General features: G+C 59.5%; 3 protein-coding genes across 7 annotated transcripts in view; 1 reads left to right on the top strand and 2 right to left on the bottom strand.

The window, feature by feature from the left end:
• The window catches only part of MED15 (mediator complex subunit 15), a 54083-nt gene extending 49886 nt beyond the window's left edge, over positions 1-4197 (top strand). For both annotated transcript variants that reach the window (XM_004592146.2, XM_058656488.1), the window contains 9 exons: positions 933-1069; positions 1162-1289; positions 1496-1630; positions 1714-1777; positions 2319-2385; positions 2662-2822; positions 2936-3102; positions 3317-3415; positions 3862-4197. In XM_004592146.2, coding sequence (XP_004592203.1) covers positions 933-1069; positions 1162-1289; positions 1496-1630; positions 1714-1777; positions 2319-2385; positions 2662-2822; positions 2936-3102; positions 3317-3415; positions 3862-3998 — 1095 coding nt within the window. In that variant the 3' untranslated portion in view covers positions 3999-4197. The remainder of the gene's footprint in view (positions 1-932; positions 1070-1161; positions 1290-1495; positions 1631-1713; positions 1778-2318; positions 2386-2661; positions 2823-2935; positions 3103-3316; positions 3416-3861) is intronic.
• Positions 4198-5284: 1087 nt separating this feature from the next.
• On the bottom strand, positions 5285-8113 carry CCDC74B (coiled-coil domain containing 74B). The gene is made up of 8 exons (XM_004592060.2): positions 7619-8113; positions 7312-7356; positions 7109-7168; positions 6605-6761; positions 5926-6115; positions 5776-5855; positions 5620-5679; positions 5285-5528 (listed from the first exon to the last, which is right to left on the bottom strand). The coding sequence occupies exons 1-8, from the start codon at positions 7875-7877 to the stop codon at positions 5390-5392; spliced, it is 990 nt and encodes a 329-aa protein (XP_004592117.2). The 5' UTR covers positions 7878-8113; the 3' UTR covers positions 5285-5389.
• Positions 8114-10592: 2479 nt separating this feature from the next.
• Positions 10593-26568, bottom strand: SMPD4 (sphingomyelin phosphodiesterase 4). Of its 4 annotated transcripts, XM_058656568.1 has the most exons (21): positions 26453-26568; positions 26068-26151; positions 24678-24761; positions 24107-24193; positions 21972-22114; positions 21791-21866; positions 20929-21037; positions 20571-20623; positions 20285-20436; positions 18614-18746; positions 18024-18095; positions 15412-15498; positions 13817-13962; positions 13474-13564; positions 13094-13194; positions 12553-12716; positions 12118-12323; positions 11792-12025; positions 11535-11666; positions 11308-11436; positions 10593-11180 (listed from the first exon to the last, which is right to left on the bottom strand). In XM_058656568.1, exons 1-21 carry the CDS (start codon positions 26468-26470, stop codon positions 10851-10853), a joined length of 2631 nt encoding a protein of 876 aa, XP_058512551.1. In that variant the 5' UTR covers positions 26471-26568; the 3' UTR covers positions 10593-10850. The 4 variants fall into 4 exon arrangements, with proteins under 4 accessions (XP_058512551.1, XP_058512548.1, XP_058512549.1 ...); XM_058656565.1 differs by lacking the exon at positions 15412-15498; XM_058656566.1 differs by lacking the exons at positions 15412-15498; positions 26068-26151; positions 26453-26568 and adding an exon at positions 25831-26027.
• Between the last annotated feature and the right edge of the window lie 12 nt (positions 26569-26580).

The following is a 26580-nucleotide window of genomic DNA, read 5'->3' as shown; positions in this document are numbered from 1 at the left end:
TGGGGGGTTGTGTCTACCGCTGCCTGGGTAGGACACCTGGGTAAGACAGGTGTCCTGGCTCCTTGGTGGGATCTGGGCCTCTGAACTGTGCCCATCCTACATTCCCTGCCATGGGAATGTGGGGTGGGGAGGTGGTGCTGGGGCGTCCATGGCCAGCAACCTCCCATGTTGGTGTGCAGGAGCCAGTTCCTGGTGGAGGCTAGGCTTCTGGGAGACACTGGGTGGACAGGGCGCTGGCTGCTGCAGACCTGTGGTTGACTCTGAAGCCAGCAGATCCTTCAGGGAGGTCCTGGGCCTGATGACGCTGCCATCGGGAGCACTGGGCAAAGTGCCATCCTTCGTGGGAGACCAGCACGGGTGGGCACCTCACACATCCTGTCCTGATGCCTAGGTGGCACAGTGTCAGCCCTTGGCACTCATGGGTGTCCCACGGTGACCCCACTCTGCATACGAGGCCAGGTCCACTGAGGGGGGGCAAGATGCACACTCCTGAGTGGCAGAACCAAGTGCAGAGCCCAAGAGTCACCAACGCTGAATTGCTTACACGTCCCCGTGCTGGGAGATGGTGGAGCCTCCTATGTGGGTCAGACCAGAGACCCCAGGGGCTGGGCTTGTCCTCAATGTAGTCAGCCTGGGGGTCCGAGAGACTCCTGGGCACTCATGGGAGGACAGTGCCACTGCTCAGCAGAGCAGGGCCCACACGCGTGTGGGAGAGCATGGCGGGCAGAGAAGGGCTGTCCAGCTGGTGCCGGTGGGAGTCGTCACCCTGCCAGGCCTCCTCATCCTGCTGAACATAAGGAGCCAAGGGTGGGGTGTGTGCCTAGGTGTGTGTTGACCTAGCATCTGGAGGAAGATGGGTGTGTCCTGAGGCTGAGGGAGGGTGGGCTTGGGTGCACACTGGCAGTGAACCTGCTAAGCCTCCCCACTTACAGGTTAGCCAGAGCAGCCTCACCATGCTGTCCTCACCGTCGCCGGGCCAGCAGGTGCAGACTCCACAGTCAATGCCCCCTCCCCCGCAACCATCCCCACAGCCTGGCCAGCCCAGCTCACAGCCCAACTCCAATGTCAGGTGGGTTGGGCGGGGTGGGGGGACCTCTGCCTTGCCCAGGCCATGAGGCGTGCTGGGCATCATGGCTCAGATGTGCTTCATCTGTCTCACAGCTCCGGCCCAGCACCGTCCCCCAGCAGCTTCCTGCCCAGCCCCTCCCCGCAGCCCTCCCAGAGCCCAGTGACGGCTCGCACCCCGCAGAACTTCAGTGTCCCCTCGCCTGGCCCTCTAAACACTCCTGGTAAGTTGGCTCAGGGCGCCCCGGGCACGGCCCTACCCTCAAGGGCTACAAGTCTTCCTTCCGTTGGCAAGGCCTCCCCTTGTCCCAGGTGTGAAGACTCTGCAACCCACAGAGCATGAGTGCCCCCCCAACACATCCTGCTGCCTGGGTCCTGGGAGAGCCAGCCCTGTGACCGGGGTCCCCATCTCCCATTGTGTGCCCCTCAGTGAACCCCAGCTCGGTGATGAGCCCCGCTGGCTCCAACCAGGCTGAGGAGCAGCAGTACCTAGACAAACTGAAGCAGCTGTCCAAGTACATCGAGCCCCTGCGCCGCATGATCAATAAGATTGACAAGAATGAAGGTGGGGCTGGCGTGCGGGGGGCGGTGCGGCGCCGGGCCTGTGCACTCCTGGGCCTGTGCCTGAAACGCCGCTCTGTGTCTCAGATAGGAAAAAGGATCTGAGTAAGATGAAGAGCCTGCTGGACATCCTGACCGACCCCTCTAAACGGTGAGCTCCACCCCAGGACTCTGGGGCCCTTACGAGGTGGCCACCTGCTGAGTCCTGGAGCCTCTGGCCCAGCTTCACCTTGGACCTTCTCTGGGCTGCCGCCATGGCATGGGGCCTCCACCCTGCAGCTGTCACAGCTGGCCTCACAGGCTGCGGACCAGTCCCAGCCCATGGTCTTGCCTGCAGCTGGCCATACTGGGCCTGATGGCTGGCAGATTTCTCAGCCTTTCCACCTGTGCTAGGGCTGGCTCGTAAAGCTAAAGCATGCCCGGGAGAAGCCTGTGGCGACCAGCGGTCTCCACTCCCGCCCTTCAGAGCCTGTTAGGTCTTCTGTTGGGGTTACAGGGCCCAGGGACTCTATGGACAGCAGCGTTGGGACCGAGGCCTTGCTGCCTGGCCACTTGGAGTGGGTGGCCCCTGGAGACGGAGACCCCTGCACCTTAGACCCTTGTCAGAGCAGCTGCTCAGCTTGCTGGAGTGCCTGCTGAGGTTCGTATGGCCAAGGCCCAGGGACCATAGCCCCTTGCCCTTGTGCCCACAGCTGCCCCCTGAAGACCCTGCAGAAGTGTGAGATTGCCTTGGAGAAGCTCAAGAATGACATGGCGGTGGTGAGTGTCCAGCTGGGAGGGCTCTTCCTGCTCAGGGCAAGTCAGCCTTCTGGAGACGCTGTCCCCAAGGTGTGTCTGCTGAGGAGGCTGGGGCCACGAGCCAGTCGCTCCACACCGTGAGGCCCAGCCCAGAGCACACACCTTGGAGGTCAAGGTTTGGTGAGTGGGAATTTGCTGCCATTGTCCACCCAAGGGTGGAACTGAGTGAGGACAAGACCTCTGAGACTGGACAGGGCTGTGAGTGCACACTGCTGATTCTGCCTGTCCTGTCCCCAGCCCACGCCTCCTCCACCTCCAGTGCCACCGACCAAGCAGCAGTACTTGTGCCAACCACTTCTGGATGCTGTCCTGGCCAACATCCGCTCGCCCGTCTTCAACCATTCCCTGTACCGCACATTTGTGCCGGCCATGACAGCCATCCATGGTCCACCCATCACGTACGCATGGCCTACACTGGGCTCCTGGTGGTGGGGAGGGGGTAGGAGGAGGCAGCGGGCCAGGGACCGGGTGTATGGTCACATGGTCACCATGGGCCATGGGCCTCCTACAGGGCGCCAGTGGTGTGTGCCCGGAAGCGCAAGTTTGAGGAGGATGAGCGGCAGAGCATCCCCAATGTGCTCCAAGGGGAGGTGGCCAGATTAGACCCCAAGTTCCTGGTGAACTTGGACCCTTCTCACTGCAGCAACAACGGCACCGTCCATCTGATATGCAAGCTAGGTGAGTGGCAAGGAGGGGCTGGCCCCAGAGTGAGCACATGCCAGCGGTTAGCGTACAGGTGCCCCTTCCACAGAGCCCACCTGTACACGCCACTTCGGCACAGTGGCCTAGCCATGCTTCAGCAGGACCTCACAGAGCATGAAGTGCCCAAGGAGGGCAGGCTGAGGGACATGCGGGGCGCATCTGGGTCCTAAGGGCAGCTCGTGTGTTACAGATGACAAGGACCTTCCAAGTGTGCCGCCGCTGGAGCTGAGCGTGCCCGCCGACTACCCCGCTCAGAGTCCACTGTGGGTCGACCGGCAGTGGCAGTATGGTGAGTGAGTCCCTTCCTGCCAGCGTTGCTGGTCGCCCCAGGGAGAAGGGCCTGTGCCTTGGGGTGCCCCTCCCTGTGTCTTTGTGCCATGGGCTGGGGTTCAGCTCATAGCTCCAGACAGACCTGTGGGGCCAAGGCAGAAAGCATCACCAGGAGCTGGCTTCACAGGGCGGGGGACCGAGTGAGGCGGCTCTCGCAGTGGCCCTGCTGGTGGGCCTTGGGTCCCCAGAGGCTGAGCTTTGGCATGGCAGGGTCAGGACTGTGTCCTTGGGAGTGCCACAGCAGGGGCGGGTCTAGGGCTTGCTCTCCTGTCTCTGCCATCTCTAGTCTGAGGCTCCGGGAGGAAAACCTGGCTGCCAGTGAGTGTGGGTGATGATTTGGGTCCGGGGCTGGTGTCCTGGGTTTGGTGGGGGCGCAGTGTCCTCACGGCCTCTGCTGTGTTGCAGATGCCAACCCGTTCCTGCAGTCGGTGCACCGTTGCATGACCTCGCGGCTGCTGCAGCTCCCCGACAAGCATTCAGTCACAGCCCTGCTCAACACCTGGGCCCAGAGCATCCACCAGGCCTGCCTGTCGGCCACCTAGCTGCAGGCTGTGCACGGGCCTCCCGTTGGACCTTGGGGGCGGCGGCTCCCACGGGGGCCCAGGGTTAGGTTAGCTTTCCTGCTTTTATCTTCTGCCGTGGGGACTTGCTACACATTTCCCCATGTTGTACCATCCCGGGGTAGGTGGCTAGGAGCTGGCCATCTGCTCAGAGAATGTTCTCCACAGCTCCCGTCCACTCAGCAACAGTTCAGGGCCTTGTGGAGGTCCTGCAGGGACCCTTGGCAGCCCTTGGCACTGTCATCACAGTGTTGGGGCATGTGGGGTTCAGTGCAGGGCTGGCAGCCGGGGGCCTTGGGGGAGGGTGCTATGTCCTCACCCACCCTGAAGGGTGACCAGCTTAACGCTGTCTTTGGGCCATGGTGTCGTCAGAGCACTGTGTACTCTGGCCACGCAAGAGTGTGTGGAGGCTGCCAGCCAGGATATGGCCAGACAGCCACCCGCGGTGCCGGCCACGCTGGGTGGCGGCCGGCAGCCCCTGGTGGTGAGGGGTCACATTTTTATATGTGCACTATCCTGTCATGTGGTTCTCATAATAAATTTATTATTCCCGTGTTCGTGGGGAGTTCGTCACCACCTGCCCCTCTCAGGGTGCCCCCTGGCCTCCAGGGGGTGCTGTTGCCCTGGAAGTGTGCAGCGTGGCCCTGGCCGCCTCTGACCTTTGCTCCCTTCATGTGATGAAGCTTCCTGCCCCACGTGGTGGTTCATCTCCAGGTTCCTGGCCAAATTGCTGCCAGGGTTGGGAAGTGGGTGGGGGGTAGGGTGCACGCCAGGCTGCACAGCCTGAACAAAGTAACGTTCCCAGCAGCATGGTCACAGCGAAGGGCATTGTGCGTCTGGACACAGCCATGCATGGCTGGGGCTTCCTGTGAAAGTGCCTGTCAGCAACGTGGCCCTTCAGGGAGGGAGGGATGGCCCGGCAGACACCTGACAGCAGCTTGCCTGAGAGTGTGCAGGCTAGACCAGAATGGCTCTGGCATGGAGGGCAGCCACCAGCCAGGGCCCCAGGAGGCCACCCGGCGGCCCCCACGAAGGGCTTGGGCACTTGGCGGGGGGGCTGAATGGGTAGCTTAGCTTCGGGATACTTGGCGGGGAGAGACGCCTAACAGCTGGTGAGATGCCCAGGTTGGAGGAAGCAGCTCTGCCCAGCTGTCAGCAGGTAGGCTAGCCCTGAGCTGCACACATTTGCTCCGGCGTGAGCGCAGAGCCGCTGGTGAGCCACGAAAAAGGAGGTCTCCAGGTCTAAGGTTATGATTACTTTATCTGGCTGAGTTTGATCCTGGCATTTAGCTTAGCTTTAAAGTATTTCAAGTCTTTGACAGGGCTATGGAGTGGGGCTGGCTTGGGGCTGGCTGCAGGCAGGTGGGCCTGGCTCAGAGCACTGAACGGTGCAGGCGCCGGTTCTGTACCACCTGCAGCCTCTTCTGCCGCTCCGCAAAGTTGCTCTTCAGGGTCTGCTTCAGCGCAGGCAGGATGGAGCACTCGGCCACAGGCACGGGGCTCAGGATGAGACTGGGCAGCAAGAGGGGCCGTCAGCGCCGCGGGCGCCCTCCACCCAATAGCGGGGCGCTCTCAGGGGCAGCAGGCAACAGGTGAGACTCACCATTTCTTAGCCACGCCCTTGGAGGTGGACAGCTTGGGGAGCTGTGAGGCCTCCTGCTCTCTGGGAGGGAGTCGGGGGTGTGGGGGAAGAGGTCAGCTTGACCTGGGGAGGGAGCCACGCCCTTCTGAGCTAGGGCAGGGCACATCGGGCACTCACTTTGGGGAGCTAGGAGTGGCCTCCTCTGTGACAGCCTTGGGCCTCTGGGTCCCTTCCAGGAGGGACTTGAGGTGCTGCAGCTGAAAGGCAGGGGAGAGGCAGGCGTGGTGGGACCCGTGGGGTGCTGCCCCCAACCCCCCAGGGCCTCACCTCTTGAGCTTGCAGGAGGTTGGCATTCCACAGCTGCCGGATGACCACCTCACACTGCTGTACCGTGGTGGCCTTTCGCAGGTGTGGGGGCAGGCTTGCCAGGGGCGCCATGCCCACAGCTGGCTTGCCTCTGTGCTGCCCGCCCCCCAGCCCCATGGCTGCTGCTGTGCCAGGCTCAGCATCTTCATCTCTGCAATGGGAAGTGCATACTGCAGCTGCCCACCCACCACCCCTCCCCTGAGGCCAGCTGTGAGCTAAGCCCGTCCTCTTCTTCCCCCACAAGGTCGCTGGGGGGGTCACAGGTAAGGTTCTAAGGTGTGACTGGCAAGCTGCCAGGCTGGGGTGGGAGGCCTACAGGCGCCACGGCCCCCTCTGTGTGTGCTCCGCAGGGTCCCAAGGACTTCTCAGAACATGGTCCTGCCTGTCCTGCTGTCAGCCCAGGAAGTGCACCTGCTGTTGGCTTGGTAAAATGCAGGTTCATTTGAATACCAGCTTTCTGTGAGAGAGCTCAACACAGCAACCCTTATACAACCCGCAGCCTCCAAGGACGGGAGTAGTCAGAGGGAACCTGGCTGTCCTGTGTCCGTGAGACTGGCTAGTTCACATTACAAACAGGCACGTGGACAATGGGGCAGAGCCCAGTCAGTGTGGCCCAGCCACTGGGTGCAGGAAGCCCTACCTGGCCTGTGCCCCAGAGCCTCGTTCCAGCTTGTCATTGTGAAACTTGGTGGCACCCAGGGGCTCCTCGTCCAGGTCCATCTTTGAATAGGGGTCAGCTTTCAAGTCTTGCTTCTTAAAGGAGCCATGCTGGGATCTGACCTTGCCTTGGGAACCAACTGTAGGTGAGACCCAACAGGGCCAGTCAGTGCAGGCCACGAAGAGACCCCACTCCTGCCTGTAGAACCCTCTGCCCCCATGCCCAGCAAATGTGCTACAAGGAACGCCAGGCGTGGTGGGTGGAGTAAGGCAAGGAGAGCTTGTGACCAAGGACAAAGCTCGCTGTTTGCCCGGGGGACAGGGCCCCAGCCGGTGTCGATCCTGTGCCTGGAAAAGACCCTACATGGCGGATCAGTCGCTCCTCTGGCCCATAGCCCACCTGCTCACTGTCCCACCCCACCTGAGCCACCTGGTGGCTTTACCTGCACGGAGGCCCACTCTGGAATTCCTGCTGTGGCTGGCTCACCTGACGCAGTTGAGTTGGAGGGAGACTTGTTGGACTGAAAACTCAACGTGGAGATGCTACCTGTGGGAGAACAAGGCTCAGCCTGAGTCCACCTGGCCTCAGGGCCTTTGGGTACCGTGGACACTGAACAGTCTCCCAGAGCGACCCCAAGCCTTCCCCACCCTGGGCGTGAGCAGTGTAGACAGCCAAGGGCCTGACCTCACCTTTCTTGGGTGGCTTCTGATTCATAATGAGCTTATAGTGGAGATCTGGAAGCAAACATAGACTCTATTGGTCACTTTTGAAAGTCACAGCCACTGGAGACCCACCTGGCTTGCCCTGACCCCTCACCCCTCTCCGGGTACACCCCATCCCGACCCCAGGCCTCATGGACATGTCTGATCTAAGGGGCTGCGGAGGGGGAGCGAGCCAGCTTAGTGAGGGAGTGAGTGCCCAGCAACGAGGGACGCGACACCCAGGAGACACTGAGGCCTCGGGGAGCCCCAGGGAGGACCCCTGCCCTGGCCTCACCCTTGTTCTCCCGCTTCAGGTGCTCGATCTCCTCGTGGAGCTTGACCAGCGTCTCCGAGTGCTGCTGCTGCAGGAACTGCAGGCTCTTCTCCAGGTCCAGGACCCGCTTCTGCGCCTCGTTCAGGCCGGCCTGCGCGCCCTGCGGCCCCACCGCCTGCAGAGCCGCGGGTGGCCGCGGGCGCACCCGGGACAGGCCCCGGGAGCCCGGGTTGGCCCAACTTGGGGGCCGCGCCCCAGCTGCCATCCCCACCCCGCTCATGTCGCTGCCGCGGCCACTGCTGCACGCCGGCAGCTCACTGACCCGGCCTGACTCCGTGTCGCCATGGGAACAGCCACGCCCCGCAGAGGGGTGTGCCGGGAGGGGCGGGGCTTGCGGCCGCGTTCGGCCTGGAGGGGAATGGCGGGAAACACGGGGTTCACCCACTCACTGCCTGCCATCTCCCCCTTAGCTTAGCGCAGTACCTGCCCGAGGTTCAAGTCCGAGCCCCACTGCCGGCTGAGTCCATCCAGCTCTCCGGAAGGCAGAAGGGATGGTTCCAGTGTCCGGGTTTCTGCCCAACACAGGCCTTGTGAGTGAACCTCCAGGTGGGTGATGCGAGGCCCATCCCCCCTCCGAGTTGAGCGTGTGAATGTTTACAGTTCTCGTTCCATTGCTATGTTTTTTTTAAGATTTATTTATTTTTACTGGAAAGGCGGATATACAGAGAGGAGAGACAGAGAGGAAGATCTTCTGTCTGATAGTTCACTCCCCAAGTGACCACAACGGCCAGAGCCAATCTGAAGCCAGGAGCTCTTCAGGGTGTCCCAGGCGGGTGCAGCGTCCCAAATCTTTGGGCCGTCCTCGACTGCTTTCCCAGGCCACAAGCAGGGAGCTGGATGGGAAGCGGCGCCCATATGGGATCCTGGTGCGTGCAAGGCGAGGACCTTAACCACTACGCCATCGCGCCGGGCCCCCATTGTTATTCTTAACAGGAGCTGATAAAGAAATATTTATTTGAAACATTAACAGAAGAGAGATCTTTTGTACACTGGTTGAATCTCCAAGACGCCTCAAAGGCCAGTGTTGGATCAGTTTGAAGCCAGGAACTTCTGGGTCTTCCACACGGGTGCAGGTCCAAAGGCCTTGGGCCACCTGCTGTTTCCCCAGGACATAAGGGAGCTGCAGCCAAACTAAAACCAGGATGCAGGACATAGGCCCAGCCAGTAACTCCCTACCCCTCTGTTGGTTGTGTCATGGTGACTCACTGGGGGTGGCAAGCTCTGAGCCCTTTCTGTGGTGTGTGTATTCCTCAGTGGGAAGCCCCTTCCTTCATGTGGGGCTGAGCTGCAGGTGCCTATGCACATTGCCCTCTCCTAGATGATTCGGGAGCGTGGGAGCTGGAAGAACTGTGTAGACACTCCCTCAGGGCCTGCATCCCGAGTTGAGACTGTTCTAGAACTAAAAGCTGTCCTAGGACTGAGGGCAGAATGGACTTACACTTGTCCAAGCCTCTCCTGAGCTGAAACAGCAGCCAGGGACCATGGCCTCCTGTAGTCAAGGCCAGGTGAGGCAGGCTCCAGAAGCAGGGTGGGATTCACATGAAGACATATTTTATGGGGACTGTGCTGTGGTGCCACTTCCTGCGACACTGGCATCCCAGGTCTGATTGAGTCCCAGCTGCTCCACCTCCGACCTAGTCCCTGCTTGTGGCCTGGGAGAGCAGCAGACAGCCCAGGTTCTCAGGACCCTGCACCCACATGGGAGACCTGGAGCAAGCTCCTGGCTTTGGATCAGCTCAGCTCTAGCCGTTGTGGCCATTTGGAAGATGAACCAGCAAATCGCTCTATAAATCTGCCTTTCCAATAAAAGTAAGTCTTAACCAAAACTTGAGTGGAGCAGACATTTAGGTGAATGCTAGTTAGTCTGTCACCCAGGGCAGGCATCCTGGAAGACTTTCCCAAGTCAGCAGCTTTAGGTTGGTTACCCTCCCGCCTACCCACTCAGGTATCTGGGATGACACAGACAGGTACTATGTTGACACCAAGCCTTTATTTCCCCTCCCAGACTTGGACGTGTTGGGAGGAGCCCAGCATTCATTCCTCAGAGCTGCCTTAGGTTGGCCACCATTCACCCAACTCAGTCTGTAGAAACATGGGTCACCACAGGTCCACACTGGCAGCTTAAGTCTTAGTACCCCCATGGCTTACCTGGAAGGCAAATTAAAAAGCAATATATCCACCAGTTCACTCTGCAATTGGCTGTCCACAGCCAGGGCTAGGCCAAGGTTAGTCCAAAAGCAGGAGCTGCCAACTCCACACGTCCCCAGGGTGCTCAGCCATCACCAAGCCGCCCATTCAGAAGGAGGGGGCTGGGACATGAAGCTCCCCAAGCGCTGGCTTAACCTTGGGTGCCAGGAGGTACATTTGGGGCCCATTGTCTCATGTCAGCTGTCCAGGAGTCACAGGCTCAGCACACACCTCACTGACCGAGCCCTGGGCACCAGCAGCTGCACCTCCCCTGTCACCCTCTGTGATACCCTGGGCCTGGAAAGTACACAGGGGCCCAAGATCAGGATGGTGGGGTGCCCAGGGAGCCCCGTGTGAGCACACCTGTGTTAGACCGAGTGGCAATGATGAGTTTATTCGGATCCATGGTTGATGACAAGTTAGCTGGATTTTTGGTCCCAAATGCTGTTATTGTATCAGAGCACAGCACCCAGCCCTGCCCCTGGAAATGCCGAAGGAACCCCACACATCAGCACGGACAGCTTGGCCTAAAGACTCCACTCGACAGTCTTCAAGGGCGTGTCCCCTCCAGGAGCAGCAAAGGTGAGGCCCAGGCTGGCTGCCCACACAAACAGGGCTCCTGGACATCTCTGCTTGTAGAGAAGCTGGCAGCACCGGCTGGAGCAGCACCCATCTGTCCTCCCCTTGGAAGTAGGGTTTGTGGCCCACCTTGGGACTTCCGGAGAGCCGCCCCTCTGGACACCAACTGAGCTTGTCTTGCTTTCTCACGAGGAGAAAACCAGCGTAGCCTGCTGGGTCACCTCAGAGATGGGCACAACGGACCCCAAGCTTCACACTCGGCCTAAAGTGCTCACTAAAAACAAGGCCCCCAAGAGCTCGTGCCACTGCAGTCCCGGGGGAGGGCCGCTGGGGGGCACTCTCTCTTCTGTGTTCTGTCCCCTGGTAGGACCACAGCCCTTACATGGCCAAGGGTACCCCGGCTCTGGCTGGAAAGTGACCATGGCCATCAGGGCTGGTGCAGCTTGCCCCGCTCAGTCAGCAGCGTCATGGCCACTGCGTAGAAGAGGTAGCCCAGGATGAGGATCAGGGTGCAGGGCAGGGGCCCGATGGAGAACAGCAAGGCCACTAGATAGACCAGCAGGAGAGTGAGTAGTGTCCGCCAGCTGCCCAGGAAGCGCAGACTCAGCCTCGGGCCACGGACCTGGCTGGCTGCCTGCCTCAGCCCCACAGGACTCAGCAGGTGCCTGTCCGCCTGCGCAGGCTCTGTGAGGTGGTAGCGGCAGAAGCTGCCAAGGAAGTCATCCCGGGAACAAAGCGCTGCCATCTGACCTGCAAACTGCAGCACAAAACAAGTGAGCTCTGCAGGCCCCGGGCCTCACGATGGACCAGTGGCTACCCCGACCCTGGGCCTCAGGATCCACTGCAGGCAGAGAGGAGGCAGCCGTGCCATCCACCCCACTTACCCTCTGGTTGATGGTGGACGACAGGCGGAAGAGCGCGCGGACCAGGCCTGCGATCTCGTAGCTCCGGATGGGCTGCAGCTCTGAGTCGCCCTGGTACTCGATCTCAAACCTCCGCAGTCCGTTGATGATCTAGGAACCCAAGGGTGAGGGCAGGCAAATGGAGGGAGGGTGAGAGGGCGTAGCAGTGGGTCAGGGAGGAGCTGGGGCCTGGGGACACAGCCTCCTACCTGGTAGCGGCCCAAGGGTGTGAGGATGAGTCCGTTCTCTCCAACTATACAGTCCGGGAGCTGCTTCTTCCCGTTCTCATCCTGCGTGGTGCCCAGGGCTAACGTGAGCTGGGCCAGCTGGGCCTCACTGAGCTGTCAGAGAGAGAGAGCAGGGGTGAGGGGAAGGCCTGGGCCTCACTGAGCTATTAGAGTGTAGGGGTGACAGCAGCCCAATCTGCAGTGCCATAACACCCCGGGGTGTGGCCCACGGCTTGTACCCGAAATATCTGACGCAAGTAGTCCAGGGCCTTCTCAAGGTACTCGTCCGTCTTGCGAACGCTGTCCTGCCCCGTCTCATCCGGGTCGTTGGCTGGGTAGCAGCCATTTGTGTCTGCTGGGTAGAAGCCGAGCCACGACAAGAAGGAGCGGCTACCTGAGCTCTCCACGCACTGGTCAGAGATGGACTTGGCCGTCTGCTTGGCCTGCGTGATAAGCTGAGCAAGGCGCAAGACCTGTAGGGGACATGGATGGCTCAGCGGGGCAGCGGTGGGGCACGAGGCCCTGTCCCTTGCTCCCAGTGAGGGTGACGCCTCCCTCCACTCACCAGAGTCCGGACCTCAGGCCCGAACATCGGGGTGTACTTGCAGTCCTGGCCCTCCAGGCTGTAGACGTGGCTCTTCACCTTGAAGGAGGCGTCGGTGACAGCTGGTGGCCATGGTGACAGGAAGCTGCCCGTGAAGGTGGGAGCTGAGAAGAGTCGGTGCTGGCGATGGGGGATGACGAGCTCCGGCTCCAGGAATAGCTGCTCGCCTGGGGAGGCAGGAGAGGAGTGTGGCCCCGCCCACCCGGCGGCAATGGCACCCCAACACCTTCACCTCAAGTCAGGGCAGGAGATGCCCACCCCCCAGGGACAGATGGTGGGACAACCAAGATGCCTCCTGACGCCCCCATCAGTCAGCAGCGAGCGCCCCACTGCCCTGGGTAAACAGGGACCTTCATGACCCCCAGGCCAACTGCGACAACCTGGCTGTGTACTCACCTTTCTGGATCATTTCCGCCAGGTTTGGCTGGGCGAAGACTTTGGCCACTCTGAACACCATGAGCGCGTTCTTGGGGCTGACCAGGTCTGTGCGGAGGGCGCGGTTCAGGAAGCCCACAAATAGCTTGGTGTACAGCAGCAGGTTCTCCTGTACAAAGGGTGCCCTGCGTGAGGGCGGGGGGGCAGATCAGGGCACAGTCTGGGCACCCCCGGGCTCCGGCTCGTCCTGACTCTCCCTGGCTGAGGCTCTGAGGTGTCAGCAGTGACGGCTCAGGGAGACCAGACGAGAGCAGGACCAAGGCGGGAGTGAGTGGGCCCTGAGCCTGATGGGGTGCAAGAACAGCTGTGAGGACAGAGGCGAGGACAAGCAGGTGCCAGGGAGGACGACGGATGGACAAGGGACTCGGGGTGACATGAGCCAAGAGGACAGTCACAACACAGGGGGCGGGGCAGGGACCACCCCAGCCCCCTCCCCCGGCTCAGTGCCCGCACACCTCAGCACGCACTGTAGCCGGTGGAGCGGGTGTCAGGCAGGGCTCACCATTTCTCTGACACGCTGCGGGGCTGGGAGTCGCTGCTTGGAGCCTGCTTTTCGGGCGCGTACCTCCACGGCTGCAGGTAGCTCAGCCACATCTCCAGCACCTGTCAAGGGACACGTGTGCCCTGAGCAGCCAAAGATGAGGAGCCGCAGAGCCTGGCCGCCCTGTGGAGGGAAGGCCTGGCTACCCTTCCCCCGACTTCAGGAAGGCCCATGGCTCTCCTCTCCGCCCACACCACAGGGCACATGTCCATCCCCAGGGCCTTTAACCCTCATGCGCATGCTTCAGGGGTCAGGACTGCAGCCTAGTGAGGTGAGGCCCTGGTCCCCAACAGCTGCATCCCAGCAGCTCCCTCAGTAGGGGTGAGGAGCTGAGTACTCACGGCTCGGAAGGAGGCGTCCAGGGGCCAGTGGCCAAAGCAGTGCTGCAGGAAGAGGTAGAGTTTCTGCTGGACAAATCTCGGGACGGCTGCCCTGAGGAACAGGAGGGCCGGCTCAGGGTGGGCAGGCCAGCACACGGGGCCAGGACAGGAGGGCCAGCTTAGGGTAGGCGGGCCCAGCAGTGGACAGGGCAGGGCCAGGAACACTGGCTCAGCAAGGGCCCAGTAGTGCAGCCTGCCTCAACCAGCCCTTTGGGGAATCTGTGAGACTCAGAGATACTGAGCAGGCTGGGGGCCGAGCAGGGCCACGCTGACTTCCCACGTCTACCCACAGCTCCTCCCTCACCGCTTGAACTCCTCCAGGGGGCTGGGGGCGTGCGAGTGGGCAGAGGGCGACGTCTGTTCAGGCTTCAGGCTGCTGGCAAAGGCGTGCAGGTGCTTTAGCAGCAGGCGCACCACCAGCACGTGCTCCTCCGTGGGCGTGAACGACTCCTGGGATGGGGAGGGGGTGCGGGGAGGCTGTCAGCAAGTGGAGCCCACCCAAGGCCAGCCCTGCCCTGCCCTGCCCTGCCCCGCCCCACCCCTACCCCTACTGGATCTCAGGCCTCCCTGGGCAACTGCCCAGCCAGAGGACCGGGGTGGGGAAGTAAGCATTCTAGATCTTCCTGGGGTCTTCTGCCTGCCTCCCTCCCCTGGGGCTAACTCCCCTGCCACACCCCAATGCCTTGCCACGAGGTGCCCCGCCCCCCCAAGTCAGCAGTCCTGGGATCTGCCACAGGGCACACCAAGCAGAGGAGAGAGCAGCAGAGGCCAGGGCAGGCCCTGCTCCAGCCACACTGGCTCCTCTCCCCACACTGGCTCCCCAGCCCTGTCAGCCTGACACACTTGTGACCCTATGGCCAGGGTCGGGCCTAGCTCCCTGTCCCAGGCATGCTCCATCCAGCTTCCTTGTCAGGAAAAATGCCTCCATAGGATTGGTGACACACTCCAGGTGTCGGAGACTAGCTCCGAGGGCGGGGATGCTGATCTGCAGCCAGTGGGTCATGGGCGGTCTAGGAAAGCCAGTTTCATGTAGTCACTTGCCACATGCTGCCCCAGGCAGCCATGGGACATGGCCAGCAGGCAGGCCTACAAGAAGCGGCTGCTTGCTGCAAGATCAGAACCGGAAAACAATCACCTTTCTTTGAAGCTCATCCATCTGAGCCACCACGTTACCAGACAGAGAGGGACTAAGACATCCGACCCTGGCCCTCCCGGCACAGGCGGCGACTCTGCTCTGGTTCACTTCTGGCCCGCGCCCGACCATGTCCTTTCAGCACAGGGCAGGAGACAGCTCTGACCTCATCCCTCCTGGCCGCGCCGAGCCCAGCCTCCTCCCTCTCCATTCCCACCCTCCTCACTGTTGGAGGCTCTGTCCCCAGAGCCGGAATGTGCCACAGGGGCCCAGCCTTGGGGAGCTTGGCTCCCACGCACTCCCCATGAGCGCTCGCCCCTCACACCTCTCCCACCTCGCCCAGTCCAACGCTGGCCCTGCTGACCCTCAGCAGCCCAACACTAGCTTCTGTGCTCCTTCACGGAGCAGACTGCACAGACCCCGAGTGCACGCCCAGCTCCCTTTCTCTGCTTCTCTCACACCCGCACTTCCACTGACCCCGTTATCTCACCATAATATCACGGCTCATGTCCACCCCTAGAGGAGTACACGCTGGGACCCGCATCACCTGCCTGTCCCTGGTTGACTGGTAATGCCCGGCCTGCTCAGTTCCCTCACTCCAGGGCTGAGCACAAAGCTCTTCAATGCCCAAGAGTCGACACACACCTCCCCGCTCCCACTCGGGCTTCCTGGCTTTGGAAGCCCCTCTGAGCCCACAGCCTGTACACTGTGCGGCACTGCCGTGCACCCAGGGCGGGCTACGGGAGGGAAACGAGAGCGGCCAGTACTTGGTAGGCGTGGAGGGCCTGGAGGCTGGGCTGGGCAGGGCTGTGGAGGGCGCTGGAGACACTGAGGCGGTAATGCAGAACCTCCAGCTGAGAGACGGCACACAGGGCAACCCGGAGCACAGGGCAGGGTGGGCGGTGGGGAGACAGGGTGGGGGGCGAGGGGAGAGAGAAACAGAAAGAGCCCAGAGTGAAGACGAAGAACAAAACAAAACAAAACACAGTCAGTGACAAGGCACACGGTCAGAGCCCCAGCAGCTTCCCTGGACCTGGGCACTCCAGGCCAGGCCCCTCTCAGCCAGAACATCCAGGAGCCCCAAATCCCTCCAACTCTTCTAGAAGGGCTTGGCCAAATGCGGTGTGTGAGCGATGTGGCCCGGAACAAGCTGCAGCCAGTGAGGCCCTAAGGGCTCAGAAGAGAAACCACTGAAAAGCCACTACGGGAGGTCTGTGGCCAGACACAAAAAAAGTAGGCACGGCCAGAAGGTCCCTGGAACCGGCTTCTCCCCTGGGGAGAAGCCACCACAGCAGTATGTGTAACGGGCATGACAGGTGCAGTGAGCAAGCATTTCTAATCCACCTGTACACCACTCTCCAAAGGTCTGGGAGGGTCCCCGATAGCAGGAGCCCCAGCAGCCACAGGAAGCACCTGCCTGCCCCCAGCAATCAGGCCTGCTCAAGCCCCAGGAGGCCAAGCCTGGAGCACAACCTGCCAGGGCCATGCCTGCCAAAGGGCAGGTCAGAACACACTGGCAGAGGCCCATAACACAAGGGTGAGAAACGGTACGGGCTTCCTGGGTGCCACAGCCTGGGAGGAGAGTTAGCCACTGGGTCTCTAACCTGCCTGCCTATGAACGTGGAGCAGGCCCAGCCTGGCCACCCGAGAGCAAGACCTTGCCAGCTACGATCCCTGCATCTGGGAATCGGGCCTGAGGCCGCTGCCATGGCATAGCACACTGAGCAGTCACCTGCAGTGCTGGCATCCCATATGGATGCTGGGTCCAGTCCCAGCTATTCCACTTCCCTTCCAGTTCTCTGCTAATGTGCCTGGGAAAGCAGTGGAGAATGGCCCAAGTGCTTGGACCTGTGTACCCATACAGGAGATCTGGAAGAAGCTCCTGGCTCCACCTTAGTTATAGTGGCCATTGGCGAGTGACCAGCAAAGTAAGAAAGACCACCCTCTCTTCCAAGTAAATAAATCTTTCAAAATGCAAAGAAAAAAATTAGAATGGGGTGATGGGACTGATAAGGATTTGTTGAGGCAGGGGCAGCAACAGGAAGAGCACGGGGTGCCCTAGTCCCCATGGTAGGCTTCCCCTGGCTCCCGTCCACTGCTTTCTCTGGTTTTGTTCTTTATCTCAATAAAGAGAGCAGAGAGCAAAGCCCCCAGGGGCACTGATGTCCCCAGACCCTCATCCTGAGCAGGTGCAATCCGATCCCAGGCTGGGCCAAGAGGAAGCTGAGGCGAGGATGAGTGCAAAGCACTTTCTGCTGCCCCGCCCCCGGCTGGTGAGGACAGGCTCTCTGGCGATGCCCACGGGCTCCAGTGAGGCCCCGCCCTGGCACAGCACCCTGGCCCATGCAGCAGCAAGTCTGTGCGGGCAGCAGGAAAAGCACAGCAAGCTTTTTGTGGTTCGAGATGCCCACATCAGAGGCCTCGGCTTTCCCCTCTTCCTCCTTCCCAGGATCGTGCCAGGGATGGAGATGTGAGGTGCCCTACACACCGCTGGACTTGGCAATGTGGCTCCGGGCAACAGAACCACCACCTGCCCTTCCACTTCAGGGGCCAGGTCACACAACGCCCCTCAGTGGGACTCCGTCACCCACAGACTGCGGCCTCTGGGAAGCCTGAGGGTGACACCATGTACGGCGTGCAGAAACACACACAGGGGCAGGAGGCAGCCAAGCACACGGCCCACACTGCCTCTGCTGGGCATGGCTGCACATGGCGGGCGGGTCTAGCCGCGTCTCCAAGAGCGCCCCGCCCCCAACCAGTCCTCACTAACTTCATCTAAGAACTTTGCTGTCCTGATCAGCCCGGCAGATGCCAGCCTTGGAGACAGTGACATCATCGCCACGTGCCCCTGCAAGCAGGTGTACCATCCGAGGAGGGAGGAGGGGAAAGGCCGAGGCAGAGGAGGAGGAGGAGGAAGCAGGTGAAGCGGCACGCAGGCAGGCACCAGCCATCCCACACAGGCCCCCTCCCGACACCCAGCTGCCGGCGGATGTTTTAGGGCAGATGGGGTCTCTGCCAGCTCACCTGAGAAAATGAAGGCACTGCTGAGGGTGAAGGGCACAGGCAGGGCCAGGGCCCCAGGGTCCCCGGCAATTCCCATGCCCCACCCCCAGCAAAGGCACCACGACATGTTCCTGCTGTCAGGGAGGGGGCTCTGGGAGCTGCAGAGGGAGGCCCCAGGCTTTGGGGTACTGTCCCCCCAAAACAGCACCTGAGGACAGGCCCCCACATCGCACCCTGCTTATGTTTGGCATCTCGGGGCAGGAGAAGAGGGGAACCTCTTAGTTTCCACCCCTCATCCTGGGAAACCCCACTCCAAGGGAGGACAAGGAGCAGGCTATGCAAGCAGGGCTGGAGCAGGAAGGCTATGGGGACGCACCTTGGCATGAGGCGACTGCATCTTCTGATACATGTCCAAGGAGTAATGGTGGAGCCACATTTCCACGAAGACCTACAGAAGAACCTGGGCTGCTGAAATTGTTCTGAGCCACAGCGCCTCGCCCTCTCAGTGGGGAGACGGGGACTCCAAAAGCAGGAGGCAGGAGGAGGGACCCTCCCCCAGACTCTAGGTGTACAGCAACCAAATTTAAGAACTCCAACTCTGGAACTTTCTAAAGTGAACACAGGGAAAAGACAAGCTTCCCAGGCCTGGTATAATCGCTCAGTTGGCTAAATCCTCCCCTTGCAAGCTCCAGGACCACAAAGGGTGACAGTTTGTGTTCCAGCTGCTCCACTTCCCAACCAGCTCTCTGCTAGTGTACGAGGGAAAGCAGCGGAGGGCGGCCCAAGTGCTTGAGTCCCTGCACCGCCCTGAGAGACCTGCATCCAACTCCTGGCCCAGTCCTGTCTGCTGGGGCTGGGTGGGGAGTGAGCCAGCCAGGATGGACGATACCTTTCTGCCTTCCCCGCTGATCCCCTGCCTTTCAAATAACTACATCTTTAGCCGGCAGCAGCCTCCCAGGCCCTCACCTGGAGCAGAGTTTCTGACCTCCAGATTTCGTGGGAGGCGGGGTCTGCGTTCACAGACGTCTGATGAGAGATGTGTCGCTTCAGGAGGCTGGTGTGGTGCAGGCCATAGGAGGCAAAAGGCACAGCTGGCGTCCTGAGAGAGACATCCAAACGAGCCCGGGTTGGGGGTGACACAGGCCAGGCACAGTCAGGATACTGCGAGCAGCAGCAGCAGCAGCTGAGTGTGTTTGAGCCAGACGATTCTCACATCCACATGGACACGAGGAAAGCCAGAGAAGCACCGTCCCGCGCTTGCTGGGTACGATCAGCACCGAGGCGCCAACAGGTAAAGCTGCCGCCTGTCCCACCGGCATCCCAGACTGGCACAGGTGCCAAGCGCCAGCTGCTCTATTTCCAATCCAGCTCCCTGCCGGTTCGCCTGAGAAGGCAATGGAGGATGACCCAAGTGCTTGAGGTCCCTGAACTCGTGTGGAAGACCAGAAACTCCTGGCTCTGGATCAGCTCAACCCCAGTGGGTGAAGTCATTTGTGCAATAACTCCTCTGCCCGTAACTCAACTGAACTGAAAAAGACTGGAGCTGGTGAAGTGGTGCAGCAAGCTAAGCCTTCATCTGTGGTGCTGCGTAAACCTTTTTTTTAAAGATTATTTTTATTGGAAAGTCAGATATACAGAGAGAAGGAGATACAGAGAGGAAGATCTTCTGTCCAATGATTCACTCCCCAAGTGGCTGCAAGGGCCAGAACTACACCAATCCAAAGCCAGGAGCCAGGAGCGTCTTCTGGGTTTCCCGCACGTGTGGGTGCAGGGTCCCAAGGGTTTGGGCCATCCTCAATTGCTTTCCCAGGCCACAAGCAGGGAGCTGGATGGGACACAGGGCCACCAGACACGAACCAGTGCCCATATGGGATCCCGGCACATGCAAAGCGAGGACTTTAGCCTCTAGGCTACCACACCAGGCCCAAGAAACCACCTTCAGCACCAGCATTCCCTATGCATGCCAATTGAAGTCAATGCTAGTGTGCCTGGGAGGGCAGCAGCAGGTGACTTAGGTGCTTGGGCCCCTGCACCTAAGTGGGAGACCCAGGTGGGGCTCTTGGCTTTGGCTTAGCCCAGCCCTGGCTGTTATGGGCATTTGGGTAGTAAACCAATAGATGGAGAATGTCTCTTCTCTTGGTTCCTCCATCCTCTCTAACTCTTGTTTTTCAAATAAAAACAGAACAGCGCGAGATAAGGGGTGGGTGGCTGCTGAAGAATCAGCTACAGAAAGAACTCCCAGTTCACGTAGTGGGTTAGTGCAGAAGCACACTCTGGCATGGCCCTGCGTCTGGCTGGGTCAGAGTGGCCTGGCACAAAAAACTCCTTACTTCAAATCCCTCCCTTAGCTCACACAGGGTTCTGCTGTTTCTTTGCCAGAGCTAACTGTCTGATCCTATCCCCTGCTCACTGCCTGGTCAGGATCAAGAGTCACCCCAGGGGGGGTTACTGTGTGATCAGCACACACACAGGGACTGGAAAGCTTCTGTAAGGGCCAGGGAAGATTACACAGGGTGCCCTCCTCAGCCCGCCCTCCACCTGTGTTAGGGAATGAGGTATAAGGACCACGCACTGTGCCTATGCAGGCAAGCCACTCTCAGAGGAAAGGGCAAGGTGTCGAAGGCCCAAAGGCCTCACCTGGGGGCCGGCGAGGGGCTGGCGCCCCCTGGGCTGGAGGTCAGTGGTGGAGGCACACTGCCTTCGGTGGGCAGAAACCAGGACAGGTATCTGTCCACCAGGATGAAATAGGCGCAGTCGGAAGTACGGACATGCAGGGACACGGGCAGCGGCTGGAAAACCAAGCTCACAGTTAGTGTGGGCACCAAGCTCCTCACCGGCAGCCCGGGGAAGCCCTGGACCCTGGCCACCCTTCCCAGGGGGCTCTGGTGAAGCGAGCTGCCCAACCCAGGCACTCCTTCTGCACCTTCTGAGTGATGAGACCCAGGGCGAAGAAGAACATGTAATACTCGAAGGGATCTGAGGACGGCATCAGGAAGCAAACACCAGAGGGACCAGGTGACACCGCTACCCCTACCCTGAACAACACGCTGGGCCATCCCCATCCCCTGGGACAACTCGCTGGGCCAACTCCTACCCCCGGGACAACATGCTGGGCCACCTCCCGCTCCCATGATGTGCTGGGTCACCCCCATCCCTGGGACAACATGCTAGGCTACCACTCACCTCTCTCCATCCCCGGGACACACTGGTCCACCCCCACTCCCAGGACAACGCATTAGGCTACCCACCACCTCCCACCCTCAGGGTCACCCAAAGGATACTGAGGGCCAGGTTCAAACCAAGGCCTCCGGAGGCTGGAAATTGGACCTTGTTGTGGTACAGGGGGCTGTCAGGAAGGACGTGCTCCTGGATGGCTGCTTTCACAGGACCCTGCAGAATGAGGGAGGAAGGCTCTTCAGCAGCCACAAGCACGGGACGCCGCAGGGAGTGCCACCCCACACACAGTGCCTGCCAGTGGGGCAGTACCCTGCCTCTGAGCAACACATGGCAAGGGGCTTTGCTCAGAATTTTGCTCAGTCTCATGTGAAACCCACATAGAGAGGGGTTGGCAGTGGGCTCTGCAGCCAAAACACCTGGGACCCCTACAGCCCCTTTGCGTTTGCGATCCAGCTCCCCTTCCATTCCAGCTAACACACACCTTGGGGTGGTGTGGGGGTCGGGGCAGCACATGACAGATCAAGTGCTTCGGGGACCTGGATTGAATCCCAGCTTGGCCTAACTTCCTGATCTTGCTAACCAGGGGATGGCAGAGCTCTGTGTATGTCTACTTCTCTGTCCCTCGTTCTCTGCCTTCCAAATAAAAATGAACCCACTACAAACACACACACACAAAAGACAGGGTCACTCACAGCTTTGTTTTAGAGCCCTGGTATATCCACCGAGCAGGTCCACCTGCCTCGAAGGCAGGAGACTCAAGGAACAAAGCAGCCTGCCACAGGGCCATAAGCCCACCCAGTGGCAGGGCACCTCCACCACTAGCAGGGTCTGGAATGATCTTTAAACCAAGCAAGCTGCTGACACAGCTGCCCTGGGAGACCCCACTCCTGCCCTCACCCACCAAGGCAGCCCCTGGGCAGTGTCCTCTGCCCCCAACCACCACCCTCCCCACCACGGCTTACTTACAGGCAGATAGGAGACGGGAAAGTCAAACTTGTAGTCTTCAGCTTGAAGTTTATAAACCAATTTCATCATTGGGCCACTGTGTGGGCAATCCAATACAGAGTGAGACAGGTGAGTGGCCAGCGGCCTCACTCTGACCACCATGAGGAAGCACTCCAGCCCCCGCAGGAACAGACCTACCTACCCAGGATCTAGGAACTCCATGGCAATGCTGTACTCTACGGGGTTCACCCGGCCCTGCAGGCAGCGCAGGTTCCAGCCGGCGAGGATGCCATCCAGGCTGCCGAAGATGCTCTCCACTAGCCACGGGAAGATGGTGTGCAGCTCCTGCAACAGCATGGGGCGCGGGCAGCCGCGAGGACCACTACCCACCCCGCACCGCCCACCTCACTGAGGGGGCCCCAAACAACACCACTACAAGGGGCAGCCACTCAAAGACGACAGCCTATGATTAAAATATCCCCCCCCTCAAGTGGGCCAGCTTCCCATACTGGTGTACCAGTTCAAGAACTGGCTACTCCAACTCAGCACCCCCGCCGGCCATGTGGAGACCAATGTGGACGCTCCAGGCTTTGGCCTACCTGTCATGACCATTTGGGGGATAATGGAGGACCTCTCTGTCTCTCAATCCTCCCGTTGCTGCCTTTCAAATAAATAAACCTCCCACAGGGGCACGCAGAGCACAGCACCTTAACCTGTTGGCTGTGATGTCTACATCCCATATGAACTCTGGCTGTTCTATTTCAGACCTAGCTCCCTAATGCTGGGGTGCGTGCAGTGGATGTGGGGCCACAAGGAACTTCCTGCTGTATGGCAGGGCCCGGTGGATGTCTCTATAACCACCTGAATGCGGCTGCAGCTCTGGCTGCAAGGACACCACGGGACAACCCTGAGGAAGGATTCTGTTATCTATTCAGGCATTGTTTGCTGCTGTGGAGTTTGTTTTTTTGCTATCAATGTGAGCTTGGCGGGTTAATATCGCTGATAATGTCTTATAAAAGGGCCTTTGATCATTCATGCTGTCCCTATCCACCTGTGTTTAGGGTCTCATTCTTTCCTTATGTTTAGGTTCTTCTTTGTGATACATTTCTTCCCTTACGTTAATCAAGGAATGAAACCCTAAACATAGGTCCCTTGATCTTTAAGTTCTCCTTTTCTTTGTGATACATTTCTTCCCTTAACTGATTCAAGAGTGAGTTGTAGAATGTAGGAATGTTACTGATTGATATGCACCTTCTATTGAGAGCTTTTAGCTGAAACAAATGGCAGATTTATTTTTGGATACACCCACTTGACCATGATGGCAAAATTCTGTGCCAGAGCTTGCGAGGGTAGTTTTGGTATAAAGAAAGGGGACAGCTTTCTTGCATTTGTCCATTATGATGGTGAAATTGTAGTGGTCCACTTCTTTTCTCTAAGCCTACTCCGCGCACCCTTCTGAACTCAGCTGGAGCTAACGCACCTGGGCAGGCAGTGGAGGATGGTCCAAGTGCTCAGGTCCCTGCAGCCATGTGGGAGACCCACCGGGGGTCCCAGGCTCTGGCTCTGGCCCAACACTGACCATCTGCAACAACTTGGGAGTGAACCCAGTGGATCAAAAATCTGTCTCTGCAATCTTTTTAACTCTGCCTTTAACCTTTCAGGGGAAGTGGGGGTGGGGAAGTTTCTGAAAGGAGAACTTTTTAAAAGGATGGCAGGGTCAGCCTTGCAGCACAGTGCATCAAACCTCTGCTTACAATATCACATTAAGTATCAGAGAGTCAGTTTAACTCCTGGCTGCAGTACTTCCCATCCAGCTCCCTGCTAATGTGCTGGGAGAGTAACAGGTGATGGCACCAGTACTTAGTTCCCTGCCACACAGATGGGAGACCCACATGGAATTCCTGGCTGCAGCCTGGCTGTTGAGGCTGTCTGGGGAAGAAACCAGCAGACGGAAGATCTGTGTCACCCTCTCTCTGGGGCTCTGCCTTTCAAATAAATAAATAAATGGAAATCTTAAAAAAAAAAAAAAAAAAAAAAAGCGGAGGAAACACAAACACTTCTTTTCAGAATCGGAGTCCTGCAACCTAACTCCAACCTGCTCTCATCTGGTACCGACTCCTGTCCAGGTCAGCTTCCTGACAATTTCAGGTATGTTGGAAATACTTGTTTTAAGGGTTTACAACCAAATCCCTTATAGTCCTTAAGTCTGGCACTACTGACATTTTGGGCTGGTTCCCTTTTATGGCACTGCAGGATATGTCCAACTCCCCCGCGCCTCCCCCTGCCTCCTGGGCGTGTCCTGGGTGTGCCCCAAAGACAGTAGCCAGGACTGTGTACCTTTGCTGGAAAATCCTCAATGACTTTAACCAGGTCTTGGCACCGCTGGGCAAAGGGCTTATTTAAGGAGTCAGCTTTCAAGCTAGCCTAGAAGACAGAATACAATAAGATAGATCATCAATAGATGATCCGAGGTGGGACCTGACCTTGCACCTAACCTCCTGGCACCACACTGTGTGCACAGTCATCACTGTGTCTAGCGCAGCAGTGTCCCTCCATCTCTCACCGAGGAGGCAGGACCACAGTTAACACCCTGTGAACTGACATTTCCTCACTTCCGCCCTCCCCGTGCCCTGGGACATCGACCAAGCGGCATCTGAGTTGCTATGTCTTACTAGGAGAGAGAAGTGGAGCTCAGAGACTGAATAAACCCAACGGAAGGCGAATCAAGCAGAAGGATCCTGATCCCTAGCCCAACGTCACGTCTATCCCAAACCCCTAAAAATCAACCAGCAAAGACCCCTGTGCCTGAGTGGGAATATGTCTCCACTGCCTCCCTTGGCTTCGGGTCCCTCTGTGCATGCATACGCGCGCACGCACACAATACACACACACAGCAGGGGCTACTCACCAGCAGGAAGCTGGGCTGCTGCAGGTGAGGGAATGCCATAGCCGCCTCCCGTGGAGGGTCAGGAACAGTCACCCTAGAAAACCACTGTGGAAACAGAGAGCAGCTCTTCACTTCATCACTCCGCTGGGGATGCCGGTAGCTCAACCACACCGCACGGACAATGCCCCACGTTCCAGAATGTCACTCGCACACGGTCCGCAGAAGTCGGCCTCAGGGCCAAGCTCTGAAGGAACTCCTCAGGACTGCCCGCCTAGCACCTGCCAGGCAGGCCCTCCACCACATCTTTCTTCATCTAAGCCTCGGAGACAGGCAGAACTCTACTACCTTCCCAAGCCCTGCAACAGTCCTGTCGTTCTCTGCATCTGCACTTTACCGGGCCACAACCATGGCTGGCATAATAGACAAATCCTCCATCCACGATGCCAGCATCCCATTTGGGTGCCGGTTCGTGTCCCAGCGGCAGCTCCACTTCCCAACCAGCTCCCTGTTTATGGCCTGGAAAAGCAGTCAAGGACGGCCCAAAGCCTTGGGACCCTGCACCTGTGTGGGAGACCCAGATGAAGCTCCTGGCTCCTAGCTTCGAATCAGTTCAGCTCAGGTCTTGCAGCTTCTTGGGGAGTGAACCAGCAGGTAAAAGATTTTTGTCTCTCATCCTCTCTTTGTAAAATCTGCCTTTCCAATAAAAAATAAGACTTCCAATAAAAACAAATCTTAGAAAACCTAACAAGGGAGGAGACAGAGACCTTTGCTAACTGGCAAGAGGATACTTCTCAGGTGTTTCCCCTTGTTAGCTAGCAGGCAGGGCTGGTCCACTTCCCACCCGGCTCCCCTTCCATGCGCCTGGCCCCTGTGCTTGGGCTCCTGCACCCACATGAGACGCAGAAGAGGCTCCTGGCTCTGGGCAGGTGTCACCAGCTGGGCAGTGTATGTGTCCTCTTTGTGTAATTCTACCTTTCAAATACAATGAATCTTTTACGTTTCTGAACTAACAGTTCCAGTGTTCGGTAAAGATACCTCGGGCCTGATGTACTTCAGAGCCCCGGGACCTCCCTCCGCCAGCGGAGCAAACGGAGGCTCGGAGAAATGCAGCCGGGCGGGGGAGAAGGGTTGCGCGGTGACTACCTCGTTCAACGAACGTCCACCGAGCGCCTACCGGGCCTGGAAGTGCTAGCCTCGGGGGAAAAAAGCGCACAAAGACTTAGCCCAGAAAGGAGGCATGAAGGCGGTGGCCCAGAGCCCGGGGGGCTGCCCCGCCGGGGAACCCAGCCTGGGCAGACACGCCGGCGGGGCAGGGGGCCGGCCCCGAGTCCCCGAGACGGCCTAGGCCGCGGCGAAACGCAGCTGCCCCGGCACGGGGAAGTCTCGTGCGCGGCTCCCACCATTCACTCACCTGCGGCAGCTTCAGGACTGGGAGCCGCCATTCAGCCGCCAGGCGCCGAAGTGTCGTCATCAAGCTGCGCGCGGCGCCATGCCTCTTTTAAGACAAGCGGGAAACGGACGATCACAGAGGGCGCCTGCGCAGAGCGGAAGGCGCGGGCTGCCGGCTGGGTGCGCCTGCGCAGAGCGGACGGCGCGGGCTGCCGGCTGGGTGCGCCTGCGCAGTGCTGGCTGCTGTGTTTTTCCTCCTGCCCCCCCCCCAACACGCGCACCTTCCCCCATCTTGGCGACCCGAGTGCGCAGGAGTGAAGGCAGTCGCCCTTTATTAGTTCTCCCCTGGAAGCCCCGACCCCCGGTGTGTGACAAGTCCACGCCACACGCGTTCCTCCAAAGCATACCTCCGTACACACACACATCTGACACACTCCCCGGCACACGGCAGGAGCTCGGGCAATGTCCAGGGATGACCGAGCCAAGACAGGCTCCTGGCCTTCCGCCTTTCCGGCCAGGGCCTGAGGGGCGGCGG

This window comes from Ochotona princeps, chromosome 29 (assembly GCF_030435755.1).
Source record: "Ochotona princeps isolate mOchPri1 chromosome 29, mOchPri1.hap1, whole genome shotgun sequence".
In the NCBI taxonomy this organism is placed as follows: domain Eukaryota; kingdom Metazoa; phylum Chordata; class Mammalia; order Lagomorpha; family Ochotonidae; genus Ochotona; species Ochotona princeps.
The sequence above is the reverse complement of the archived record's forward strand: the minus strand, read 5'-3'. Positions and strand labels throughout refer to the sequence as shown.